The sequence below is a fragment of the Talpa europaea genome (assembly GCF_964194135.1).
Source record: "Talpa europaea genome assembly, chromosome: 10".
NCBI classification, from domain to species: Eukaryota; Metazoa; Chordata; class Mammalia; order Eulipotyphla; family Talpidae; genus Talpa; species Talpa europaea.
This window is the reverse complement of record NC_140077.1, coordinates 118,196,714-118,221,205: the sequence shown is the minus strand read 5'-3', so window position 1 is coordinate 118,221,205 and position 24,492 is coordinate 118,196,714. Positions and strand designations below refer to the sequence as shown.

The following is a 24,492-nucleotide window of genomic DNA, read 5'->3' as shown; positions in this document are numbered from 1 at the left end:
ATCCTCAGGGGCTCTGCCCTCTTCCCAGTCTCCCACATGGCACCCTCCAAATCTCAGAATGAGGCTCCTGCAGATTAGGGACTCAGTGGTCAGAAATTGGGCCCACGCAAGACAGCAACACTGGAAAAGCCCAGCTTGGAAACTCTCACCACGCTGCTGACTGATTCACACAACTGAAAGCAAAGAAGGTCACGACAGACGAGCGAGAACACACACTTTAGGGCAATCTTTAATGTGTTGTTTTGAGCAATCCCATAAACTTGACTATGTAGTGCGGTTATATTTCCTAGTAGCCGTTTCAGTATTGAATTCTTCACTCGGAGTTCCATGGTTCTAGGGTTATCAGTGACGCTACAAATTCTAAGAAAACCTCACCCAGCCATAGCTGGTTGTAAAATTTCTTCAGTTATTTTGTTAAAGAAAAACCCCAGCACTGCTTGTGGGGGAGCGCTACAGGGAGGCCGGCCAGGCCCTCCGGTGGTGGTTGTAACGACGTGGGTGGAGCACCTGCGGGCAGCAGGGGTCGCTCTGGGCTCTGGAGACACAGGTGGGCAGACGCGGTCTGTCCGCAAGGAGCGCGCGGCCTCCTGCAGGCCAAGGCCCTCACTCTAACCTGACAAACGCTCCGGTAAGCGGGGCCCTCAGACCAAAGGTGAGTCATCTACAAGGTCAAGGCAGATAAAACAGACCGTTTTTATGTGATAAGACCGTAAACTCGTCAAGACCTGACTGTGGGAGGGCCACACGATAGACGGTTGACGCTAACACGGACACCGGGTTTTCAAGTAGTTCACAGGTGGGACATTATTGCCGCGTGTGCCACAGCCAGGCCCGGCCCACCCCGCTCAGCGGGCGGGGAGCAGCTTCTCGCTGAGCTTGTGGACCAGGACGGCCAGCTCCTCGGTGGCCTGGCTCTTGTCCTCCAGCAGCTCGTAGCGGAGGCTGGAGATGTCTTGCTTGATTTCCTTCAATTCACCTGCGGGGGTGCAGACAGGACAGAGGTGACGTCAGACACACGGACGCGTCTGCTTCCCAGCCTCTCCAAGGGAGTCATTTCAGATTTTTCCTGTACATTTTTTCGGACACATCCATCTCCAGCAACGTGCCGGCCCGGATCTGACCACGGGCTCAGCCCCCGGGCACAGGCGGGGTGTCCCCAGTGCCCACCCGCGGGGCGGCCCCTCGGCCCGGCGCCCCAGGCCCGGCGGGTTGGGGGGATCTCAGGCGAGGAGACGGGACAGGCCCCGGGGCTCGAGATCCTCACGGGGAGAGAACACTCCAAGTCAAGTACGAAGTGGGGGGCGGGAGGCGGACTTGGGGTGCTCCTGGGGAGGGCGGGGCGCACGGCGCGGGGCGCGCGGGTGGGGGAGGCGCGCGGAGGTGCGGGGAGCGGGTGGGGGGCCCTGGGGCGCCCTGTGACCCCGCGGGAGGCGACATCCGAGCCCCGCAGGTCGCAGGTGACACCGGCGTCTCGCGGGGACCGGGCTGGGGGCGGCGGGCGGGAGGGGGGAGGCGCGGGGCGCGGCACCCCGCGCGGCTGTGGCGGGTGACGTCCGCGATCGTCCCCCGCGGTCAGAGGGTCCCGCTCCCCGGAATCCTCGTCCCCCAGACCCCGCGCAAAGCTTTGCCTTCGTGGTTCCGAAAAGGAAAAGCTCTTCTCCCGGGTTCGGGGGTTCGGGCGGGAGCCTCTGGTGGGGCCCGTGGGGGCGGGGCCGCCCGCTTGGAGTGGGGGCGCTTAGGGGGTGGAGCTGCCGGGATCCGGGGTCCGTGGGGGGCATCTCGGTTGGGGGGCTGGGGAGGGGCGTCCGCGTGGCTCCGGGGGGTTGGGGAGGGGGGTCCGCGCGGCTCCGGGGGGCTGGGGAGGGGGGTCCGCGCGGCTCCGGGGGGCTGGGGAGGGGGGTCCGCGCGGTTCCGGGCCGGCTTGGGGCCGCACCCCCTGCTGGACTCGGCCGGGACGCGGCGGGAAGCGACACCCCTGGGCTCGGGCTGTCCCGCGCCCCAGATCTGACCCGCGCGGCCGGGGCTGGGGGCTGGCGGTGTCCAGGGCCCCCCAGCGCGGCCCGTGGGCGCTCCGGAGGCCGCGCCCGCCCGCCCGGCCGCCCCGGCCGCTGCCGCCCGCGGAGCCGGCCCGGCCCGCTCGTCTCTCCGGGTCGGTTCCGTCCCGCTGCGGCCCCTGCGGCGGGCTCCGGCCGGGGGAGACGCAGGCCCGCGCACCCCCGGCCCCCCCGCCCCCCCCCGTGTCCCCCGTGCCCCCCGCCCCCACACCCCCAGCCCCCCGCCCCCCTTGGCCCGAGGGCGGCGCCCACCTTCGTTGACCTCGTCGTTCTCCTTGTCCACCTGCGCCTTCAGCACGTAGCGCTTGATGAGGCGCTTCATGATCTGCTGCGGGGAGAGGCGCGTCCGTCAGCCGAGGCCTCGGGGCGCGACGCGGAGACGCTGCCCGGACAGCCCGGGGTCCCCGCACGCCCGAGGCCCCCGAGGCCCCCCGCCTCCGCGAGACCCCCGCGCCCCGGGCTGGTCACGCTCCGGCGTGGGAGGTTAAGTCGGGGCCTCCCTGGGGCGCGAGGGCTGAGCCGCAGCAGGACGCGCCCGCAGCCTCTGCGCGAGTTCGAGCCCCGGCCAGGGAGCTCCCCACGGGGCGCGGCAGACCCCCCCCCCCCGCCGCCCCCCAGCAGTGGCTCCAGCCAGTCTGCCTGTTCTGCTCCCCTCTGTCTCCGGAGAATCTTCTCACACACACCCCCATCTCTGGCCCGCACCCCAGCTCTTGTTTGCATAAATAAATACATCTTTAGAAATAAAATAAAAAGTTAAGCTGGAAGATTTCAATTCCCGGCTCTTTAACTGCTAACGTGTCTTGTCAGGGGACACGGACGCGTCCTCACCTGCGGCCCCACCTTACCTCTCACCGCAAAAAATGTGAATATACGATCACCACAGACAATTTTGGAAAACACCGAGGAAAACAAAAGAAACAAACAAAAACCCTCCTTTATCCCACTATTCAAATCGCTCACTGTTGCTATTTTGGCCTATGTCTTTCCAAGGTCTTCTCCTTGAATTTTGTCTGCATGTTAGTGACCGTGTGTGTCGTGTTTCATGCTCTCTAAATGCCACACACTCCACGGTGTTTCCTGCCTCCCTCTTGGAGCAGCAGGTGTGTGATTAGGTTTCAGTTGAAATAAATGTACTTAGGATCATTGTTTATCCACATGGGGAAAATTAAATAGGAGCCCCAGTTCATGCCTTGCACACAAAAATCAATCCCACATGCATCTAAACTGAGAAACAAGGAATTCAAATACTTTAAAGAAAGTATAGGAGAATATATTTATAAATTCAGGGGACAGTTGGATACTTTTTAGATAAGATAAAAATTCTTATCATAATACAAAAGATTAATAAATTCCCCTTCATTACAATTTAAAACTTCTGTTTCGAATAAAACTTCTGATACCATAAAGAAAGGGAAAAGCCAAGTCACAAACTGGGAGAAAATATTGGCAATAGTTATAATTGATGAAGAATTTGGGTCTAAAATATCTGAAGAACTTCAATTAAGAAAAACTCAACTAATGCAACAGAAAAAATGGAAAAAAAGACCAACAGGCATTTCACAGAAAAGGAGACATGAGCCGTCAAACACATAAAACAGACTCAAACTCTCCGTAGGGAAATATAAATTGTAATTAAAAGGAGATACAGTTTTATATTTAAAAAGGGGAAAAACAGTTAAGTCTTATAATGCCAACAGCAAAGGGCCCGGGCCAGCACTTGTGACCACTTTGAAAGCCATTTGGGGTGGCCCCTGGCAGAACATCGCCACGGCCGAGAGCGCGGAGAAGCTTCGACGTGTGGCCGGAGAGACATAAACACTGTTTACAGCGGCCTTGTCCAAAACAGCAAAATAACTGGAACGATCTAACAAATATTAATAAGACTAGACAGAAAGACCAGGGTTTGTTGTAGAATGCAATGTCATTGTTTTATAAATAACGAAACTATTGAGATTAATGAACCACCGACACACACAAGAGTGCAAATGAATCTCAGAAGCATAAACATTCAATGAAAATCCAAACTGCAGACTTCACAAAGTATGAATTATTCTTACAAAGCTCAATAACAAGTAAACCTGCACAATGCATTTGTGAACATCTATATCTGCAGCAAGCCTAGGTTGTAAAAGAAAAACAAGACGAAAGGACAAGAAACCCAAACTGGAGGTCAGTGACCACCTCTTAGTGGGGGTGGGGACCCCTCAGCAGATGCCCCCCTGGGGGGCGTGCCAGCAGCCCGGCTTCGTCATTTCCTGTCACAGACTCCTGTGCACACAGCGACCATCAGAGGAAAAGGCGACGTGAAGGGGGAGGTCTGCGCTAAGCATAGGTGACGTGGGGTGGGAGACACATCTCGGCTTTCAGTAGAAATTATGGATGGAAGGGACCCAGTGGACCTCGTGGTCAAGTTGAAGGGGGTCCAGGACAGGACAATCCAAAATGTCGGTCTCAGTAAATAACCACAAACCAAGAGGGGCCCGTGACCGGGAGAGAAAGCCGATTTTACCAACCACGGTCAAATGTAAACCCTCCTGAGCCCCGTGGGACGCAGAGCCAGGCTCACAGGCCTTGGCTCTTGGCCCGGACGGGTCCTCTCCCCCACGAGAGGTCACCAGTCAGGCTGGGGGGAGCTGGGGACAGGCCAGCGCCTGTGGCCCCAGACTCGTCAGCCGCAGAGTGAGTCTGTGGGGCAGCGAAGGCAGCTCCCATGGGGAGAAGACAGAGAAGCTGCACCAGCTCCAAGCAGCTGGAAAGGCAGCGGCACAGCCGGCAGGAAAGAAAAGCGAACCCGCCGCGAGTCCTGAGGCGTCCTAGGGGAAGTCAACACCGGCGTCCACCTGGTGCCGCTGGAGAAAACAGGCCAACGGGATGAAGACTCAAAAATGAAAAGCAAAACTTTGAAGGGAGTAGTTAAATATTTCTTGAAAAAGTTCAAAGAAACGACAAGCCCTAAAGACGGACAAACCTGATGAGGGTCAGACAACCTACACCTGCTACTCCGGCCAGGCTCCCGAGGGCACGGCACCTAGTGTCAGAGGGGATTTTGCTGTTTTCCTGGAATCGCAGACAAAGGTGCCACGTCCCTCATGGCTCGGCTCTCAAAGGCAAGGCGCCGCCTGAAAATCAGCCTCCACCCCTCAGTTCCGTGGAGCCACCGCTGCCGGGAGACGGTGCAGGGAGCGTGCCCAGGCCGGGCTGCCGTGCACAGGGGCTGGCTGCGAGGACGAGGGGCCGGCGTGCTCCGTGGCCGCCGTCTCACAGCGAGCGGCTGGAGCCTCGGGCCTGGTGGGGGACGGAGGCGGCACCCTCTGGCAGAGTCAGGACAGGTAAGTGCCATATGAGCCACCTCATTCATAGGACTAGCACCCTCCCCCCATCAGTTAGCTTCGGCAAAGCAAAGGATCCATCGGTCTCAGTGACGACGGCACTGCAGGCAAGAACTGTCCGCCGCACGGACGGGCCAGCCCGAGTGACGCCCCGCCCCGCCGCCTGTGACCTCGCGCTAGAAGTCAAAGGACCCGAGCATCGATGATGACCAGGCAGATGGGAGATAAGAGACCGCACTCCCGAGGTGGAGACCGGTGCTCGCAGTCGCAGCCAGCATAACACCGCAACGAGGCTCAGGCAAGACTGAGCAAAGGGAGGGCCCAAGGGCCTGCCTGCAAGCGTGTCGCTGGAAGGAAGCCACGGCACGCGACGAGGCTTCACGCTGAGAGCACTGCTGTCCTGACCCCCATGTCCCCGCTTCCCCCCGAGGCGCACGCACCTGCGTGCCGGGACAGCCCCGGCAGCCATGTTTTCAGCCCCACAGAACACCTCTCGCTCCTTGACTGAGAACAAAACGGAGGGCTCGAGCTGATTCTAAAACCCTCCTGAACTGGGCCGCCCCGGTGGCGCGGCGGGTTGAGCACAGCACTGTGGGGCTGTCCGCAGCCTCTGCGTTACGGGTTTGATCCCCCACATGGCACGGCAGACCTCTCCTGTCTCGCCCGCTGTGCCCCTCAGCAGTGTTTTCAGTCTGCCTGTTCTGTTCCCCGCTCTGTCTTTGGTGAATCCTCTCACCCTCCCGCGCCTCTGGTCTGTACCCCAGTTCTTGTATAAAAATAAATAAATCTTTAAAAAATAAAAAAATAAAGCCCTCCCGAACTAAGATGCCAGTTTCTCCAGCCAACCCTCATGGTGCAGAAGAAGGACAAGTCTCTGCACACAGCACACGCAGCACATGCAGCACACGCAGCACATGCACAGGAGCACATGCAACACACACATAGGAACACACACACATGTAACACCCACGCAGCACACGCTCAGGAGCACACACACAGGAGCATGGAGATGGACACGAGCCACATGCAGACAAGGGTGGGCCCAGACCTGCTTACCTGGTAGCGTGTCGGCTGAGTGAGGATACTGTTAAAACTGTGTGATTCAAAAACTCTTGAGTTAGACTGAGTGAAGAGGTTTAACTAGGAAAAAATACAACAATCTAGTAAATTAGAATCCAGCCATTTGGAAACCAAAAGCACAGCCCACTCCATTCCGCGAGCATCCCAGGAGAGAGCACGTCTGGGACGAGCTTGTGGCAGTTGAGTTTCACGGGTGACTTACTGGGTTTCCAAAGTTAAAAACATCCCTGCACAACAGGCTCACGGTCACCCGACGTGGCGAGACATGCAGGGGCAGGGCGGCCCGCGTCTCCTGTCCACGGGCCGTGCCAGGCCCCCCACCCCACAGTGGGGCCCCGAGCCCTGGGACCCTACACAGCTGCCCGGTCACTCATTCCCCAGCATCCAGGCCTTACACTGAGGAAAACATTCACACTTCGGAGGAGAATTGGGTTTAAATGTTAGCTTTCCTTTCTTTTTCTTTTGAAGGCTTAACTTCTGTCAGAACAGGAGCAGCGCAGGGCCGGACCCCTGCGCGCGCGTCAGGCCCAGAGGGCCCCTCAGGCCATGCCTGGACTTGGTGCCCGGCGGGGGTCTGGCCCAGCCCCCACGTGAGCCAGGGCCACCAGAAAAGGCAACTTCGGGTGACTTTCTTAAAAGAAAGACAGAATTTCTCCAAGTTTTACTACATTCGGGACACAGAAAATATCTGTGAATATGAATAAGATTAGAGAGATTTAAAACCCCTCCAGGGGCAATTGAAAATAACCCCCAAGGCAGTTTGTGGGGGGGGGCGCTGGCTACTCCCCTCCTCTGTGGCCAGGGTGGGCTTGGGTGGGGCCATTGGTTGCTGCCCCAGGGGCCTGTGGAGGAAGCTGTGAGGTCAGAGGGCACCGTGAGGCTGTGGTGGGCAGCAGCTCCTCCAGCCAGTATGTGTCCACTGAACCCCGCGCCCTGATGAGCTCCCGAGAGGTACAGCAGCCTCCCAGCTGTACCTCCCAGCAGCCTCCCGAGGGTGGCGCCCAGGTCTCTGGGACACCAGTTGCCCCAGGCAGCCTGCCTCGCCCGGCCGCCTGGGGCTGCGGAGTCTGATGGGCAAAGTGGAAGAGGAGTCACACCTACCTCGCAGCGTTGCAAGAGGCCCCAGTGCACAGCAAAGCACTCTGTAAACTGCAGGTGAGGAAGGCACTCGTGTTTGCAGAGGCTGGAGCTTTCCGCGCTTCGCATCAAACTCACAGTTTCCCTCTCAGATGGGGGGATCGTGGGGGGCTTGGTCGGGCAACGCCTCCCCAGCACAGAGGACCAGGTGGGGGGCACGGCCAAGCCCAGTTCGCGACCCGACAGCCTCAGGGGCCACAGCAGGTCAAAGGCTGGTCTCCATGGAATGCTCACTGTCCACCTGCCTCCTCCACAGGCCCGGAGGCCCCACGGCCTGGCCGCCTGCACTGGTTGTGTTAAAAATCCACCCCATGGTAACAGTGCTCTCGGGCAGCTGGGCGGGCAGCCCCAGCGCGTCCCCCCAAGTCCCCACAGGCGGACGCTGGCCTGTGGCTGGAGGGGCCTGTACGGCTCCACCCGAGGAGGCTCTCAGGCCACATGGGGTCGCGGCAGCAGTGGAAACGTAAAGGGTTTCCACAAGCAAGAAGAATGTGCAGGGAGCCCTACGCCAGCGGAGGAGGGTGCGGCTGAAACCGAGCAGGATAAGGCCGACAAGTCAGGGATACGGAGAAACAGGGGGTCTTCACACCGCAGCTTTGCTGTTTGCTTTAACACAGCAGTTGCTCTCAACATCTCCCAAGGTCACACAGATTTTTGAACAAACGCAAAAGACAAGGAGGAAGAGACAAACCCCGTGGTGAGGTCGAGCGGGTCCCGGGCACTCACCCTGGACTTGGAGCCGCCTGGGCCCATCTCCACGTCCCTCTGCAGCCGCCCCCGCCGGCACCTGCAGAAGCTGCTGAGCCGCAGGATCAAGTAGACAAATGACTTCGGGCTGGGAACGAGACTGAAGGGTGGAGGTAAGGTTTTCCCGTCATCAAAATAAGATAACCAGAGTTTTGAACGCGCAAACTTCCACTCCACATCACTGTCGTCCTGCGTCACAGAAACACAAAAGAAAGAACTCGCTTAAAAGCCGAACAGTCTAGCGATTGCCCTGGTGATTCGGATCATCGGAGGGCAAGGCCTGCGGAACAGACGCGACTTGGCGCACTTGTCTGCCCGTTACCCTACCGGTCTACGTGATAGCTGGAGCTTTTTTCTTCCACATGCCTCCGTTTGTGACTACAAAAATGTAACCAGAATTTCCCGTCCCCACCCAAAACCAAAGAAAGCACAAGGAAAATCCACGCCAGGGAAGGCTGAGAGATGAGCCCTTTCTCCCCTCAGGTTCTGCTGATGTAACGGCTGACCCCCCGGGTCGCCTATCTGGGCGGGCCACGGGTGCAGGCGAGGCCGGGCCGGCCGCACACCCCGAGGTGTGCTCGGAGCTCCCCGCGGGCGGGGTGCGGCTCTCTCTGCCACGGGAGCTCGGTCCCGGGCCACCCGCGGGGTTCTGAAGTGCAGACTCCGCGGCTGACAACCAAGCACCGGGGGAGACTGAGGCCCTGCTGGAGGCAGCCACACGAGGGTGAAGGAAGAAGCCGTGGTGCACCCAACGCAACGCTGAGCACAGCGGCTTCGAAGACACAAGGACACGGCGGCTCTGCCTGCCCCGAGCCTCTGGCGCACCCCGCCCGGCCCCGGAGCGCCCACCTCGATCTCCTGGTAGGAGCTGTTGATCATGGCAATCAGCATGTTGAGCAGCACGACCACCATGGTGACGTTGTAGATGCCGTACAGCACGTAGCCAATGTTCTCGATGAACTTGTGGTCGTACTTGAGCACGACGGACGTCACTTCAGACAGCCCGAATATGGACCAGAACAAAGTCTTGAAGCTCTCTTCCACGCTGTCGAGAGAATGGGACACACGGCAGAGACGTTGGCTGCTCTCGGCTTTGAAAAGCAGAAACTCGAAGCAAGTGAGGTGTAATTAGCAGCCGGCCAGCAGGCTGTTCCCCTGCGCCATGGCGGGGACCCTGCCCGGCCTCAGAGCCCGTGCGCCGGGGCCGGACTCGGCCGAGCGACCATCAGGAGCGCCTGGCCACTGCCCCCACCTGCTCGCGACTTTGCCCTAGAAGGACGGAAGCCTGGGGTTTGATTGTGTATGTGGTTTAGAAGCTTAAATTGGGTTTTCTGCAGTGGAACAAAGTTCAGAAAAACGACATGGCCACTTCGAAAAGCAGTTCATAGAGACTCTCCTCTTCGTGCTGTGGTGAGGCGCCTCGAGCACCCGGCTCCTGGCCCTGTGCTCTGCGTCTGCTGAGCCGCCCGCGCCCTGCGCCTCCCACCCACGCCCTCCCCGCGGCCTACTCACGTGGTGAAGGCGGCGTTCACCTTGGCCCCCAGGTAGTAGGAGTAGAGGATGAACATGCCGATCATGAAGGCCAGGAACACCATGATGAAGAGGACCATGAACTTGAAGATGTCCTTGACCGTCCTACCCAGCGAGATCTGCAGGGGCCCGAAGCTCTCGTTGGCCGGGAGGATGTAGGCCACGCGGGAGAAGCTGAGCACCACGGCGATGGCGTACAGCCCCTCAGAGATGAGCTGCGGGTCCGACGGCAGCCACTTGTCTCTGGCTGGAAAACAGGGGGTGACGCATGCTGCCCAGCCTGCCTGGGCACAGAGCGGGCATGGGGGGCGGAGGCTGGGCACACCCGCCTCTTTATCGAGGCTGACTTGACCTGGGGCAGAAACAGAACAAAACCCCCAGGACAGGGTGTGGCGGGCACCACTGCTGCCGTCACCTTCTAACAGACGCAGAACCCAAGAGTGGACCGTCTGGAAGCTTGCTCGGGGCCACACGCGTGATAAACACGCAGCGAATTCACAAACTTCCCTCCTGGTGGCAGTTTCTGACTACGCTGGAATAAATCTAAATAAACAGGTCACTGAGACAGTCAAGATACACATCAGGCAAGACACACCCTGATGAAGTACTGGGAGTGGACCAGTGGCACCGGTTTTGGGGTCCAGCGCAGCCCCCCGGCTGCTGAGGCCGAAGCCCTGAGGGGCGGCCCCGCCCCGTCTCACCGGCCAAGCTGCGAAGGCTGCCCCACAGCCGAGCCCAGACAAGCTCTGCTCTGTGCCACGAAAGCCAGACAGTAACTTCCAGATTCTTTTCCAAATTTAGTGTCTGCAAGTAAATGAAAACCCGCAGAGGCAGCCTCCGTCCGGCCCAGGGAGGGAGGCTGGCGCCTCCTGCGGGGGTGCTGCTGAGGCTGCAGCTGCTCCCCAGGAGAGGATCCGTGAGCTGCGACCCGGCCACCCCCCCCCCCCACCAGGCACTGAAGCCTCATTCTCATCACCTCAACCGCCCAGCCCTCGGGCTCTCAGCTTCCACCTCTGGCAGTTTTCAAGCTCTTTCCCCCTAATGAGGATGGTTTCACGCCCTACGCAGGCGTAAGAGCCACTGTGGTCAGACTTAGAGGTGATCTGAGCCTGCATCGCCTCCTTGGTGCCCACGGGAAGACGGAGGCAGAGAACACTGGACAGTCACACACGGGGGCTCCAGCCTGACGCGCGTTCTCCCACAGGCCCTGACGCCGCTGCCACTGAACCTCCCTTTCCTGGCCTTTCTTCCAGGGGGGCCCAGCACCCCAGACACAGGCCCTGCTGCTCACTCACCGTACGTGAAGTACCGGACCTCCGGCGGGAGGGCGGCCTGGCTCAGGTCGCTCTCCTGCACGTGGCTGTCCACATACTGCTGTGCCCTCGTGGCCTGCAGGAAAGCCAGGAACCTGGCGGTGAAGGCGGCGATGAAGATGGAGAGCATCCCAAAGTCCAGCACGTTCCACAGCTGCAGGACATACTCACGTGGCCCCTCCAGCCAGAGCTCCTTGCACTCGGACCACATCATCCCTGCGCACGGCAGGGGTGTCAGCTGGCAGGGAACTACCACCCCATCCCGGCTCCGACACCCCGTCCTGGCCCCGACACCACGCGGGTCTAGGTCAGTGGCCGACGGGGCTGGTTGTGCCTATCTCCCCATGCTGCGCTGTCCAGCACAGCCACTCGAGGGGCTGCGGTGGGCAGGTAACAAACCGAGCATGGAAAGTGCCTAGAGCCTTGAACCACACGCGACTCTCTAGTCGCCAGTCACAGCACGGTGCCACCAAGTGCGGCCGACAGGACGGAGCCCACCGTGTGGAGGCCACACTTGCAGCCCGAGCTCTTGGGCTCATGACTCACTGGGCCAAGGGCGGCCTTTGGGGAGACCAGGCAGCCCAGTCATCCCCCATCTGTCACTGCCTGCCCGGCAATGGCAACGTGGACACCCAGCACATTCGGGGGGACAGAGACTGGATGGAGACACCACTCTGGGCGGAAGCCGGCGGTTCGGGGAGGCTGAGGACTCACCGAGGACCCAGACCATGATGAGCATCTCGGTCCACGTGAAGCGGGTGGTCTTCACCCTGAAGACCTGCCTGGGGTGGTCGGTCACGGTGACATTGGGCAGCGTGCTGACGCCTTCAAACCTGTCGGAGGCATTGAACACCAGGAGGCCCAGGAAGATGATGAAGGAGGCGGCGTGGGCCACAAACTTCATGAAGGGGCTCCGCAGGGTCCTCCCCAGCTGCACGGAGACAGACGGACGGACAGACAGGCGGGGCGCCCTGGCATGAGCGCTCAGCGGAACGCGGCAGCGCTGCCTGTGTGGGACGCCTGTGCCCTGCGGCGGAGGGGCCACTGGGGCCACCGCACAGATGTGCTTCCGGGGCTCGCGGGGGCGCTGGTCACCACCACGTGTCCATGAGAGGCTGTGAATGGTGTGGGGCCCCCAGCCCCCTTGTTCTCAGGGTTCTGCTTGGTACCCAAAGTTTCTGCTGGTCAAGCTAAATGTAGGGGCAGCAGGGGCCTTTCACCAGGACGAAAGTCTGGTATGAGGACATCTGCTGAAAACAGCAGGCAGACATCGTGGCCAAGTTAGCGTGACCAGCGAGACCACCCTGGCAGGACATCACGTGTAAACAGAGACTAGAGACGGGGTGTTTGATCAGCAGCAGCAAGGGCGCCCCCCAGGCAACAGCCCTACGCACTCCCCTGAGCCTGTGCCACACATGTATGCACCCCCATCCTCATCCCACCATGCACACCCTCCTCACATCCCTCCACGGCCTCACCCACCTCCCCGGAACCTGACCCCCAATAACTGAGGCTGGGGGGTGCTGTATCGCCACAAGTGTGAGCCCCTCAAGGTCTCTTTACTTGGGCTTTGAATTGTCTTTCCTCCCGGCCATGTCGCTCCCAACGCTGCCACCCCAGCAGGGGAAAGAACAGCAAGAATTTTAGGGTTCAGGAGTAGACTGAAATTTGTGGCTGTCACTTTATAATGAGAATGCCATCATGCTTCTGCAGCACGAACTAATTTGAAGTCGCCCCTGACTTTAGAAAATCATGTACTAGTAAAGACCACTTCCAAAGCTCAGCCTATACTATTTCAAGGTAAGTCTTTAAAGTCCCCCCTGACAGGGCGCTCTTCGGGGCCCGTGGCCTAGAAATAGCAAACAAGGCCCTGTGCAGGGGCGTCCAGGCCCCGCAGGCTGCTCTGGGGCTCAGCGGTCTCTGGGCAGCTCTGGGGGGAGCTGCCCCCGACAAGCCCTCTGCCCCACAGGCCAGGCCCCTAGCAGTGGCCGAGACCGTGCACTGCTGGGCTGTCATGGTGCGCGTCCCTCCCCTGTGGGACATAGCAAAATGGCCACGTCTGCCTGCAACTGGGCTGCCCTATGGCTGCCAGGCCTCACCCACCCTTCCCCACCCACGAGTCGCCAGCGCAGGGCTCCTCCAGATGCTCGCCCCTTGCCTGGCCTGGTGGGTCATGCCGCCCAAAGGGAAACTGGCCAGGCTGCCCTCTGGCTGGCTCCCGGGAGGGACGTCCTGGGCAGATGGATCCTGCCCCGGTGCCCCTCACGGCTCTGGTCTGCAGCGCTGGCCTTTGGGGAATCCTCAGGTGCTTTCCATGACGCGTCACAAAGGAACGGGGTCAGTCACCAAAACTGATCGAAGTGACGACTCTCTGCCTCAAGCCCAGAGGTGCCTGCGGCCGGCCTGAGTGGGCCCCACGTGGCAGGGCCCTGGGGAGCCGAGCCAGGATGGCGAATTTCAGGGTCATCTGTAAGGGCCCAGCCTCATGTCCCCAAAACTGCCCGTGATCCCAGCAAAGTCAGAGCTGGAACCCAGAAGTGGCCGGGAGTGCAGGCCAGCAGCCCCTGGGTAGAGAGAGCGGATGGACCAGCAATAGCCCTTAAGCTGGAAGAAATCCCCTGCCGCCCTCTGGGGTCTCGCCAGCCCCTCCCGTCCTGGGCCTCTCCTGCACCTGCGGCTGCATCTACTCAGCCATCAAGACTTCTTTGCGGGGCAGCCGCCTCCTGCCTCCCGAGGTGTTATCCTAAGAAGCCAGTGTCACATGAGCTCCACAGCCCCGAGGCCCTCCTCACCCCTCCTCACCCCTCACTTGAATCGATGTAGTCATCAAAAGGCAGGGTTCCTGTTCCTGAGTCAAGGAGCATTCAGGGTGAAGTGGCTAAAAGCCCCCCTGGGGCGGGGCGGGGGGAGGGTGCCAAGATGCTTACCCGGCTGCAGGGCGCGATCCAGTAGCCTATGGCCAGGAACGGGAGGCCCAGGGCCACCACCAGCACCACCAGACACTTGACGGCCACCGTCTGCTCCCGCAGGCCCGAGAGGTTCTCGTACCAGATGGTCAGGAGCTGCTGCTGGCAGTTGGGGTGAGCCACGAACTGCGGGCAGAGAGAGAGTGGGTGCTGGGCAGCCCGTGTCGGCCTGATGACTAAGGACCCGACTCCTGGGGTCGCCACCACCAGGACGAGCTTCCAGACGGAGCTGATAAGCAGCCCCTGTCCAGCAGCCGGCTCGCTGGGTTACGCAGATGCCTGGCGCCCCCACGGCCTGCCCCACGGGGTTCTGGGGATGGTGCCTGCAGATGTGGACAGAGGGAGGGCCGCCCTGAAAGGACCGGAAGGCTGCGCCTCTTTGCACCGCCGTGTTACTGCTGCTTCTTCCCCCTCGCAAACCTTGGGCCACGGGAGAGCAGCGGTCCTGGCCCTGTCCAGACCCGGCCGCCAGCCCCGGGGAAGCCAGGATAGAGCCTGGCAGTGGGCTGCGGGGCCGCCCTCCTCGTCCAGGCCAAGCTGCGGGGGAGGCCAGCGAGCAGACCAGCTGGCCCGCGAGACAGGGCCGTTCCGCCGCCCGTCACTGCTCTGTGGCAGCTGAGACCCGTCACAGCGACCGTCATCGCGGGCCTGCGAGCAGCGAGTCCCCGCACGTGCATGTCTGCAGGGGCGTCTCCACGGGGACAGCGAGAGGCAGCTGTTTCCACCTCCGGCAGCCGCGTGATCTGCTCTGTAACCTGAGACTTAAACTCCGCTGGCTTAGGGGCCCCAGTTTCTTTGTAAACCCGAACTCTCACCCTTCACCCCATGTCGCCGGGGACATGGACACCAACGCAGGCTTGTTTCAAGGGTCACTTGAGAGTCTATGTACAAAAGTGGATGCGTTTCTAGTAACGATTACGACGAGTAAACAACTTACAACGTTCTTTTCCGCAACCTAATGCATCGCCATCCCACCACAGCCCCAGGCAAGGGACACTTGCCCCACTTTCGTGTCACAGATCTGAGATTTAAGACTCAGCCGAGCCTCGGCCCACGGAGGGGAGAGGAGGGGCCGGGGGCTGGGCCTGTGGCCCCAGCTTCCCCTCGCTTCTCCTTCCCACGAAAGGAAACCTCTCACTAACGGCTTCGCCCGTTGTTCTAGTGATGCCCGGGGTCCGGCGCGCGCGATGCCCGTCTGCACACCCAGCATGTCTCGGGGAGGGGGCACCCACCTTCTTCACCTCGTACTTGATGGCCAGCTTGACGCGGCTCAGCGAGGCCTTGCGCCTGTGCAGCTCCGGAGGGGTGGGCTCTGCTGCCTCCAGGTCCCCGTTGAGAATGGCGTCCACCTCCTCCGAGTCCCGGCATAGGTCCAGCACGCCCACCACAAAGTCCTTGCACTGCATGGAGAGCTTCCGGTAGTCGTTCTGAGAACAGAAGGAGTTTCCCACAGGGAGTCTGCTTCGGTTCAAGGCTGCGTAACTAGGGCAGGCTTGCCGGGCTACGCAGACGCCTCGCACCCCCATGGCCCGCCCCACGGGGCTCTGGGAATTGTGCCACAGATGTGGACAGAGGGAGGGCTGCCCTGAAAGGACCGGAAGGCTGCGCCTCTTTGCACCAACAAGTAATAGTTCTCCTGAGTCAAAGCAATACTTTCCATGAGGAAAATTTTCCTCAAATGGTAATTCTTTTAAGGTGGCAATTTGAGCTGGGGGGTCAAGGACAGGTGGACACCACCGGTCCAGGGCATGCACCTGGCCTTGCTGGACTCACTGCTGCCCTAGCCAGATCCAGCACCTGCCGTGCCAGAAAGGCATGGCTGGACCCCAGCTCGGGCCGGGTGGGGCACCCCAGCAGGGCTGCTGCTTGAGTTGAGTTTGAGAACGGCTGTTTGCAGGGAAAGTGGACAGTGCCCGCAGGGACTCTCCCGCCCAGAGCGACTCTGGTCAGAGTCACTGAACCCTCAGGGGTGCAGGACATCATGCTTGAGAGAAGAGCTTCAGGTCATTGGAGGTAACACCCTGCTGAGAATAATCTGCATCTCCCTTCACTAGCACAGAGCCTGCAGGGGGCAGTCAGCCAGTCGCAGGCCCCACCCAGCTGGGGCTGCAGTCCTGCCCACGAGAGCCTCCTGGGGTCTCGCTTCCAGAAACCCCAGCTCCGCTCGAGGACTCTTGCCGAATCCTAGCCCCCTAAGCAAGTTAACCAGGTGACACTCTAATTCGGTGCTGGAAGCACACGGATTCCTCACTGCAGCGTGTCCCCAGACGCTGCGTGGATACGGTCAGTGACACTCGGGGCAGCGGGACTTCCGGACTTTCAAAATCACACACAAAAAAGGACACGAGTAATCTCAGCTTTCCCCATAAATAATTTACATGATGGGCAAAATCCCAGAACCAGCCAAAATAAGAGGAGAGATTTAAGACTACCCCAAGCAGGGCCGAGTCCATTTCAGAGACAGGCGTCCAGGCAAGAGCCACTAGTTAGCCCTGCCCCGCGCCAGCAGACAGAATGAACAAAAGCTTCAGTCTTCGGTTTCCACGCAGAATGCCGACCACACATCCATCTGCCCTCCGTTCCTGGGAGACCCCGGAGAGCTTCATCACAACACCCAGAAAGACCATCCAAGCCGTGTCTGATTCCACGTGAAGCTCCGGTGAAACGGCCTCAAGGTTCTCAGCGCAACCTGTTCTGTAAGCTGGTGGCGGGGGCGGGGGGGGGGCATTTCTCCAGAGCAGATAGGGGAGGCTGGTCTCCACCCTCAGCCTCAGCAGCCACTTACCAGCAACCCTGGACAACCCTGACTTTAAAGACTGACTGTCCCATCCTAAAGGCATCTGGCCACTGGCCTTTCCACAGCCACAGAAAGCCAGGCAGGGAGCAGGACGGAAAACCAGCCCAGACAGGCTAACGTGCTGCTTTTACCACTCTCAGCCCTCGCAGCTGGAGGGAGCGCAGCCGGGAGGAAGCACTGTGCTGAGGTGGCAGCTCTGGCGGGCGGCGCGGCCCTCGCTGCACCACAGGCTGCCCGCACCCTTCACCGCTGCCCGGCCTGACAGGCTGCCCTGCCCCACCCTTCACTGCCATCTGGGCTGTGCGCTGACCAGCGTCTGCTCCTTCAGCTCTGCCGACTGCTGTGTGTTCCCTGCCTGGCCTCACAGGCTTCCCGAGCAAGAACCCCGGCCGGTGCCGCATCACCGCGCAGCACCACTGCCCCATATGCTCGCGTGTGGATGAGGCCATGACCTGAGGCTGTTTCTCAGACGGGCCCAGAGCACTGGCAGGTCCAATGGGCATCGAGGGGCTGCACCTAGCCGTGCCGCAGACCTTCCCCGAGCCTGCGCTGGGTCTTCAGCCCAGGGTCATGACCTTCAGCCCGAGGGGGACCATGGAGAGGACCTGCTGGCCTTGCTGGCCACCCTCTGGGCTCAGCCGCAAACATCACCACTGGCAGCAAACGGCTGACTCGGCCCTGGGGATGTCCCTCTGTCTAGAGTCTCCTTTAGAGACCTCGATGGAGGACAAGTAAAACGCCGAGTCAAGGTTTGAATGACATTTAAAATAGCGGCAAGTGAACCTGCTCAGAATTAATTCTTCCATTATCATGTCCAAGTAAAGAAGTGACGTTTGCAGCTGTTTCCCGCGATCGCTCTGCCTCTCTCTGCCCTTTAATATTTCACATTGGGCTCAAGGAAAGAAGCCTTTCCGGACACCACACAACGCACCTCTGCAGAGGGTGAGGGAGAAAGTAACGTCCACTTTGTTCTTTACACGCACTCACATTTTCCAAAAAAAAAAATTCAAGAAATACAATTTTTACGGCAGAACAAATACAGTTATACTAAGTCTGTGTTTCTGCCCGGACAAGATGCTGGCCGTGGACTCTCCACGGAACTGGGTGTGCGGAGGGGGCAAAGCCACGGAATGTTCCACCGCTTCTCGTGGCAGCCCCTGGCCTGGGCTCGCCGCTGGCAGCATCTGAATGCTCGCTCGTTGCTCTGACCCCACGGCGCTGAGCCGAGACCAGCCCGGCATCAAGAGGGGCTGTGGGGCTGGCCTTGGGGGAGCCGGAGGGGAGACCAGAGCCACAGGGAGCCTGACCCAGGGGGCCCCAAAGCCTGCCCAGACCGAGGGGTCGCACGCCAGGCACAGGGGGTGTATTGTGTATTCATGGAAATACCGTCTCACCAGAGATGATGTCTGAAAAGCGGGCATCAGAACAAGCCCCTCAGGGGGCCGCCTGCCCCCTCACGCTGAGCTCCCGGGTATGGGCTTGGGAGGAGCCACTTGTCACATCAGCCCCGCGGCTTTAGAAATCCGCCATGCGGCCTTTGATGTCCACGTGATGGGCGAGAAACGTGTGCCCAACACACAGCCCTTCACAGCCAAGGCGGGGTGCCCTCGGGAGGCGCGGGGGAGGCCCTCAAGCTCACACCACAGCACCCCTAACCAAAGCGCTGCCACATCTGCTAGTGGTCACCAGAGTGGGCGCCGGGTGGCATGGGGTCCCTGCAGCAGCCCCGCACGGCACCCGGGGCCGGGGGCTGCCCACCACCCTCCTGGCTCCCGTGGCCAAACCCACGCCGGGGCGCCGGGCCTGCCGTGGGCGCCGGGCCTGCCGTGGGCGCCGGGCCTGCCGTGGGCACGCGGCCGCCGCGCAGGGCCTACCTTGAACTCCTTCTCGATGTTGGCCAGCTTGGCCAGCTCGTTGCTGAGCTCCAGGGCGGTGAGCACGGGGTCCTCGCTGGACAGCGACAGGTAGGCCGGGCTGGCCAGGCCCTTGTAGGCGTTGATCCTGGAGCGCGAGTGGCTGAAGGAGTCGAGGCGCTGCCGGTCGCCGCAGTCGGCGCAGCGGCAGAAGTAGTCGTGCGGCCGCTCGATGCGCGCGCCCTTGAGCAGCAGCATGTGCACCACCTCGTACTTCTGGCAGTGCGCGGCCAGGATGATGGGCGTGATGTCGGGCGAGAAGCGCGTGCCGTCCTCGTCGTAGGCGTAGAAGTCGTCGTCCTGCAGCTCCTGCTCGCAGGGGCTCAGCGTCAGGCGCCCGCTGGCCGCGAAGCCGGGGTGGTTGAGGATGGCCTCCACGATGCGCACGTAGCCCTTGCTGATGGCCAGCAGCAGCGCGTCGCCGATGCGCGCCAGGTTCTCCCGCTTGAGCAGCAGCTCGGTGACCTCCAGGTGCTCGTTGCCCACGGCCAGCTGCAGCGCGTTCTGGCCCATGTAGTCCACGCAGTTGACGTTCAGCGAGCGCGACTCCTCCAGCATCTTGCGCACCACCGGGATGTTGCCGTACTCGGCGGCGTCGAGGAAGCGCTCCTCCTCGGCCGTCAGGCTGCAGCCGCGCGCCGTGAACATGAAGGCCGGGCCGCGCACCGCCTGCCGCCGGCCCTTCTCGCGCGCCCCCGCCGCGCGCCCCCGCGGGCCCGGGCTGCCCTCCATGGACCTGCGGGGAGAGGAGGGCGGTGGGTGGCCGCGGGCCCTGGCCCGAGCCCGGACGCGCCCCGCGGAGCTGGAGACCCGGCCCCGGGGCAAGGCCGGGCGGCGGGGCGCTGGGCGGGGCGCCGGCTCCGCAGGCCAAGGACGGGATCCCCCAGGACGGGGCCAGAACCGTCCCCGTCACCGCGCGTTTCAACCCAGTGAAACCCCTGACCGGGTGAGGCCAGCGTGGGGCCACGCGCCGTCCTCCAGGCCTCACCTCTGCCTTTCAGGGTGTCTCTGCACCCCCGCGCCCCGCCCCCCGCCTGCACCCAACCTCACGGAGCCTCCGCCGGGGACGGCCGGGCCGCGCGGGGTGGGGGGGACCGCGGGGAGCGGCCTCGGGAGCCGTGACCTCCGCAGCGCCAGGCGGTGCCGCCTCCCCCGAAAGCTCGCGGCGCGGCGCGGGCTCGACGGTCAGGGCGCCCGAGGCCCCGCAGCCCCGCCCCGGCCTCCGCCCGCGCGTGGAAACGCGCTCAGCTCCCGGTTCCCTCGCGAGTCCAGAGGCGCCCAGGAGACAGTGTCCACGCCGGACCTGTCAGCCTCGCAAGCCCCGCACTGTGCCGCCCTGACGTCTCCCGGGCGAAACCCTCAGTCACGTCCTTTGTCAGTGTCCGGTGTTCGCTGGTGCCACGCGCGGCACGAAGGCGGCAGGGAAAGGCCGCGCCGCGCTCCGTTCAAAGCCACTCAGAGTGACAAGCTCGTGCGAGCTCCGGGAAACGCTCCTCTCCCTGCGCGCTGCAGGCGCCTCCGGCACTGACGGCGGGGTTCCCGGGGCAGTGGGCCCGGCGAGCACCCCGGAGACCCCCGAGGCGAGCAGCCCCACTTTCTCCTCAGCTGCGAGGCCCAGGCTCCAGGCGAGGGGTCCCCAGATGGAGACCAGGAGCCGCCAGGTCACGGCCGAGAGGCCCAGGGGAGCTTGCTGAGCTGCCCGAGGGCAGACGGCCTGGCCGCCCCCTTCCAGCTGACAGGTGTCAGCTGATCTGCTTCCAAAGGTCAAAGGTGCATTATGTACACACACGTGCGCACACTTATGTGCTGCACCCCCCCCTGCAGTGACCCTCAGGGCTAATGGCTGTTGCCATGGTCCCTGAGGTCCGGCGTGGGCAAGGAACCATGCGCGCAGGGGGAGAACAGCAAACTCCCTAAGATGCAGAGAAGCCGAATGCCTGCCAATAAATAATGACCACCAGAAGCTGCCACAAAGATGATTAAAAGAAATGCTGACCACCTGGAACCTTATCTCGCTTTCTCAAGGCCCACAAACTTTATTCTGCTACAACTGTCTTTCTAAAATCTTTCCTTTTTCTGGTCATTGATTGCTAATTAAAAAAACATACATAATTTAATAATTAGGCTAATGCAAATGAAACATTACTAAACACTGTGTTATAATAGAATTGTTAGTTTAATAATCTTTCTATTATGTGCTTAACTTTAGTACCTTTGATATTAACTGCATTATAAAATAAATTCACCCATGACAATTAATTATGAGTAAAAATGATAGTTAGTGCAACTAGAAAATAATTATATAAAACAGTAGAAAGAATTTATAGCCTGTCCAATTAGGAATGAGGCTAGGTCCAGATGTAACTTCGGACATAAATCACTGCCCTGTCAATTAAGCTAAGCCTATGAGCAAACTGATCTCTTTGATGTTCACTGTTCCTATGCTTTTAGAAAAACATATATATACTGACCACTAGCTTAATAAAGACGCACTCAGATTTTCACTCTCTTGAAGTGTGTCTGTGTGTCATTTATTCATCGAATCCCTGACCACCCTGCGCAGTCTCTCAACCCTGAGACGGCCTCATCGTCCATCGCTGTGCTGGTCCGCGGCAGGTGGCGCCCAAACGTGGGGCCCGACCTTCATTTCATTGTTTTCACCCAAAGGAGAGGTAAGTAACGAAGAGGTTGCGTTGGGTAAGCTATCTCCTTCTTGTGTGAGTGTGTGAGTGAATTTCTCCTAAAATACCCTTCTTTTTTAGACAGTCAGGGATAGAATCCTCACTGGGGCGTCCGGAGCTCGCTGATAAAGGGTGATCAGTTTGAGACAGTGAGAAGTTTTTCTAAACTTGAAAACATACTCGTGGTGCTGAGTGTGTGTGGGAGTGCATGAATACGGCTCCACGGCCTTAGGGCTACGGAGTCTGAGTGGGCTGCACCCGCGGTTCCCGTGGAGGACGTCATAAGGCATAACGGTCATCTGCTCCTTGGAGCAGCCTGGTCCGGGGTTTATACGGACAGACCTTAGCTAAGACGCCTCCGCAAGTTCCCGCGAGGGACACGGGCCGGACAGCACAGTTGAAATAAAGATCTTGTGTGAGTGAACAAAGCACCACGAGGTCATGGGTCAACAACAGACCAAAAACAGAGATCTTTTCCTTTCTATACTGAAAAATATGATTGAAACACGTGGTATTAAAGTAAATAAAAAAGCTTTGTTGCAACTTTATGAATTTATAATATGGGTATGCCCATGGTTTCCAGAAGAAGACAGTTTATCACTAGAAACCTGGAAAAAAGTAGGAAAAGAAGTACAAGAATTCTATGCCCTTCATGGCCCATTACTAATTCCTCATCTACTTTAATTGGTTTAGGCATGGCAGACAATGTAGCTCAAAGCTCTCAGCTTTTACATTGGCAAATGAATGAGCATTCTGGTTTCTTTCAGCCATATGTGATTCCTTCCTCACCCTTTTCGTTATGGGGGCGTGATGTGATGGAATCTATGGGGTTAACTCTCACCGCTCCTGATTTAATTGATGAACAGGCTTTTTCTTAGGGGCCATTGCGGAAAATTTATTTGCTGATAAAATTGCTTGGAAAAACAATGATCCTGTCTGGATACCTCAATGGCCCCTTACATCTGACAAAATCCAGGTTATACATGACATTGTCTCTGACCAATTACAAAAAGGGCATTTAGAGCCCTCTAACAGTCCGTGGAATACTCCTGTCTTTGTAATTAAAAAGAAGTCAGAAAAATGGAGGCTACTTCAGGACCTCCGCTCAATTAATGACACTATGCATGACATGGGAGCCCTTCAACCAGGCCTCCCCTCCCCTGTAGCTGTTCCAAAACAAAATCATATTGTAATTATTGATCTGCAGGACTGTTTTTTCACTATTAAACTTCACCCTGATGATTCTCCTCGGTTTGCCTTCAGTGTTCCCTCTGCAAATTTTCACCAATCCTGGCAACGCTTTCAATGGAAAGTCCTGCCTCAAGGCATGAAAAATTCTCCTACCTTATGTCAAAAATTTGTTGATCAGGCTTTACAAGCTACCAGACATAAATTTCCTGATGCATATATCATTCATTACATGGATGACATTCTCCTGAGCCACTCCTCTAAGGAAGGTGTGGAAACGCTTTTACAATGTTTAATTACTGACCTAACCTCCTTTGGTCTTGTCATTGCTCCTGACAAAATTCAGTGTGAGAGACCACTTAACTATCTGGGAAAAACCATTCATGATGATTTCATCATGACTCAAAATCTTCAAATCCGCCTTGATAAACTTTCCACATTAAATGATTTTCAGAAATTGCTTGGAAACATTAATTGGATTCGTCCTTATCTTAAAATTACTACAGGTGATTTACACCCTCTTTTCCAGATTTTACAAGGAGATCCTAACCCTAAATCACCTCGGTCCTTGACGCCCGAGGCCATTTCAAAACTGCATTTGGTTGAACAAAAACTTTCTGAAGCTAGAGTTTCTCAAATTGATTATTCATCACCATGGGAATTACTTATTTGGCACACAATCAAACAAAAATGGTCACATCTTATACATCTATGTGTGCATTTCTCATAATGAAAGGGCTGACATGTTCTAAAGAATTGTTTGCCAGGCTTCCTGCCACTATTACTGTCCCATATACTAAAACACAGTTTGAATTTCTGCTTCAAAATGACGATGACTGGGGCATAGCCTTGCTCAATTTTCCTGGTCAGGTCAAATTCCACCTGCCACAGCACCCTATTTTAAAATTTGCGACGGAAACTGCTTTTACTTTTCCAAGAATTATTTCCTCACAGCCTCTGCATGGAGCTGCCGTTGTTTTTACTGACGGTTCCTCCTCTGGAATTTCGGCAATATATCATCCTGATCAACCTTCTATACAGCGTTTCTCTAAAGGAATTTCTGCTCTCCCGCCCAGCCACCACTCTTTTCCCAGTCGTTACTAAACCTACAACTGCATCACATAAAAATCTTGTTCATGAAAGTTCCCTTAAATGCTTCCCCCGTGGCACTAGATCAAGGGTCTGAATTAGAGAAAATAAATAAAAAACTCAAAAACTTATGGCTGTCTGTATCCCTAAATAACATCAAAGAGGACTCAGCTGACAGCCCCATATTAATAAAACAATTGCCTGAACAAATAGGTCGTTTTTGCCTGGCTGGAGGCAAAAATGAAACATGCAAAACAAAAGGTAAAAGAAAAAATAGCCTGCAGTATTAGAAAAAGTGATCAGGATTATTGGGATAGTGAAACTGTTTTTCAAAAGCCAAAAGTTAATTCTAGAGCCAATACTGACCTCTTTGCAGAGGCATCGGCTCCCAATTATGAGACCATTCCAAAATCCAGCCCAAATTTCCAGCTCAAACTTGGCTAAAATTGTTGAAATAAAAATAAAAACTCAAAAACAAATAAGAAATAATGTGTCATAATCTTAAATAAAACAAACAAACAAACAAACAAAAAAATGCTCCAATCTTTTCCTGTTAATTATTTGGGGAGGAGGCTAGGTTCCCCCTGGTGGAGTTTTGCCATTTGTTTCTTTAAAAATAAATAAATAGATAAATAAGGCATTTATAAATTCAAAGTTCATTCACAATT

At 58.2% G+C, this 24,492-nt stretch overlaps 1 protein-coding gene across 1 annotated transcript in view; it reads right to left on the bottom strand.

The window, feature by feature from the left end:
- Positions 1 to 845: 845 nt before the first annotated feature.
- TRPC3 (transient receptor potential cation channel subfamily C member 3) overlaps positions 846 to 24,492 on the bottom strand; it is a gene marked incomplete at both ends in the record, with an annotated part of 34,796 nt that continues 11,149 nt past the window's right edge. Inside the window, 12 exons of the mRNA XM_084245617.1 lie at positions 846 to 976; positions 2,307 to 2,382; positions 6,440 to 6,523; positions 7,565 to 7,612; positions 8,327 to 8,536; positions 9,197 to 9,392; positions 9,860 to 10,124; positions 11,173 to 11,406; positions 11,905 to 12,121; positions 14,118 to 14,282; positions 15,389 to 15,583; positions 18,828 to 19,602. Of these exons, the coding sequence (XP_084101743.1) occupies positions 846 to 976; positions 2,307 to 2,382; positions 6,440 to 6,523; positions 7,565 to 7,612; positions 8,327 to 8,536; positions 9,197 to 9,392; positions 9,860 to 10,124; positions 11,173 to 11,406; positions 11,905 to 12,121; positions 14,118 to 14,282; positions 15,389 to 15,583; positions 18,828 to 19,602 (2,596 nt within the window). The remainder of the gene's footprint in view (positions 977 to 2,306; positions 2,383 to 6,439; positions 6,524 to 7,564; positions 7,613 to 8,326; positions 8,537 to 9,196; positions 9,393 to 9,859; positions 10,125 to 11,172; positions 11,407 to 11,904; positions 12,122 to 14,117; positions 14,283 to 15,388; positions 15,584 to 18,827; positions 19,603 to 24,492) is intronic.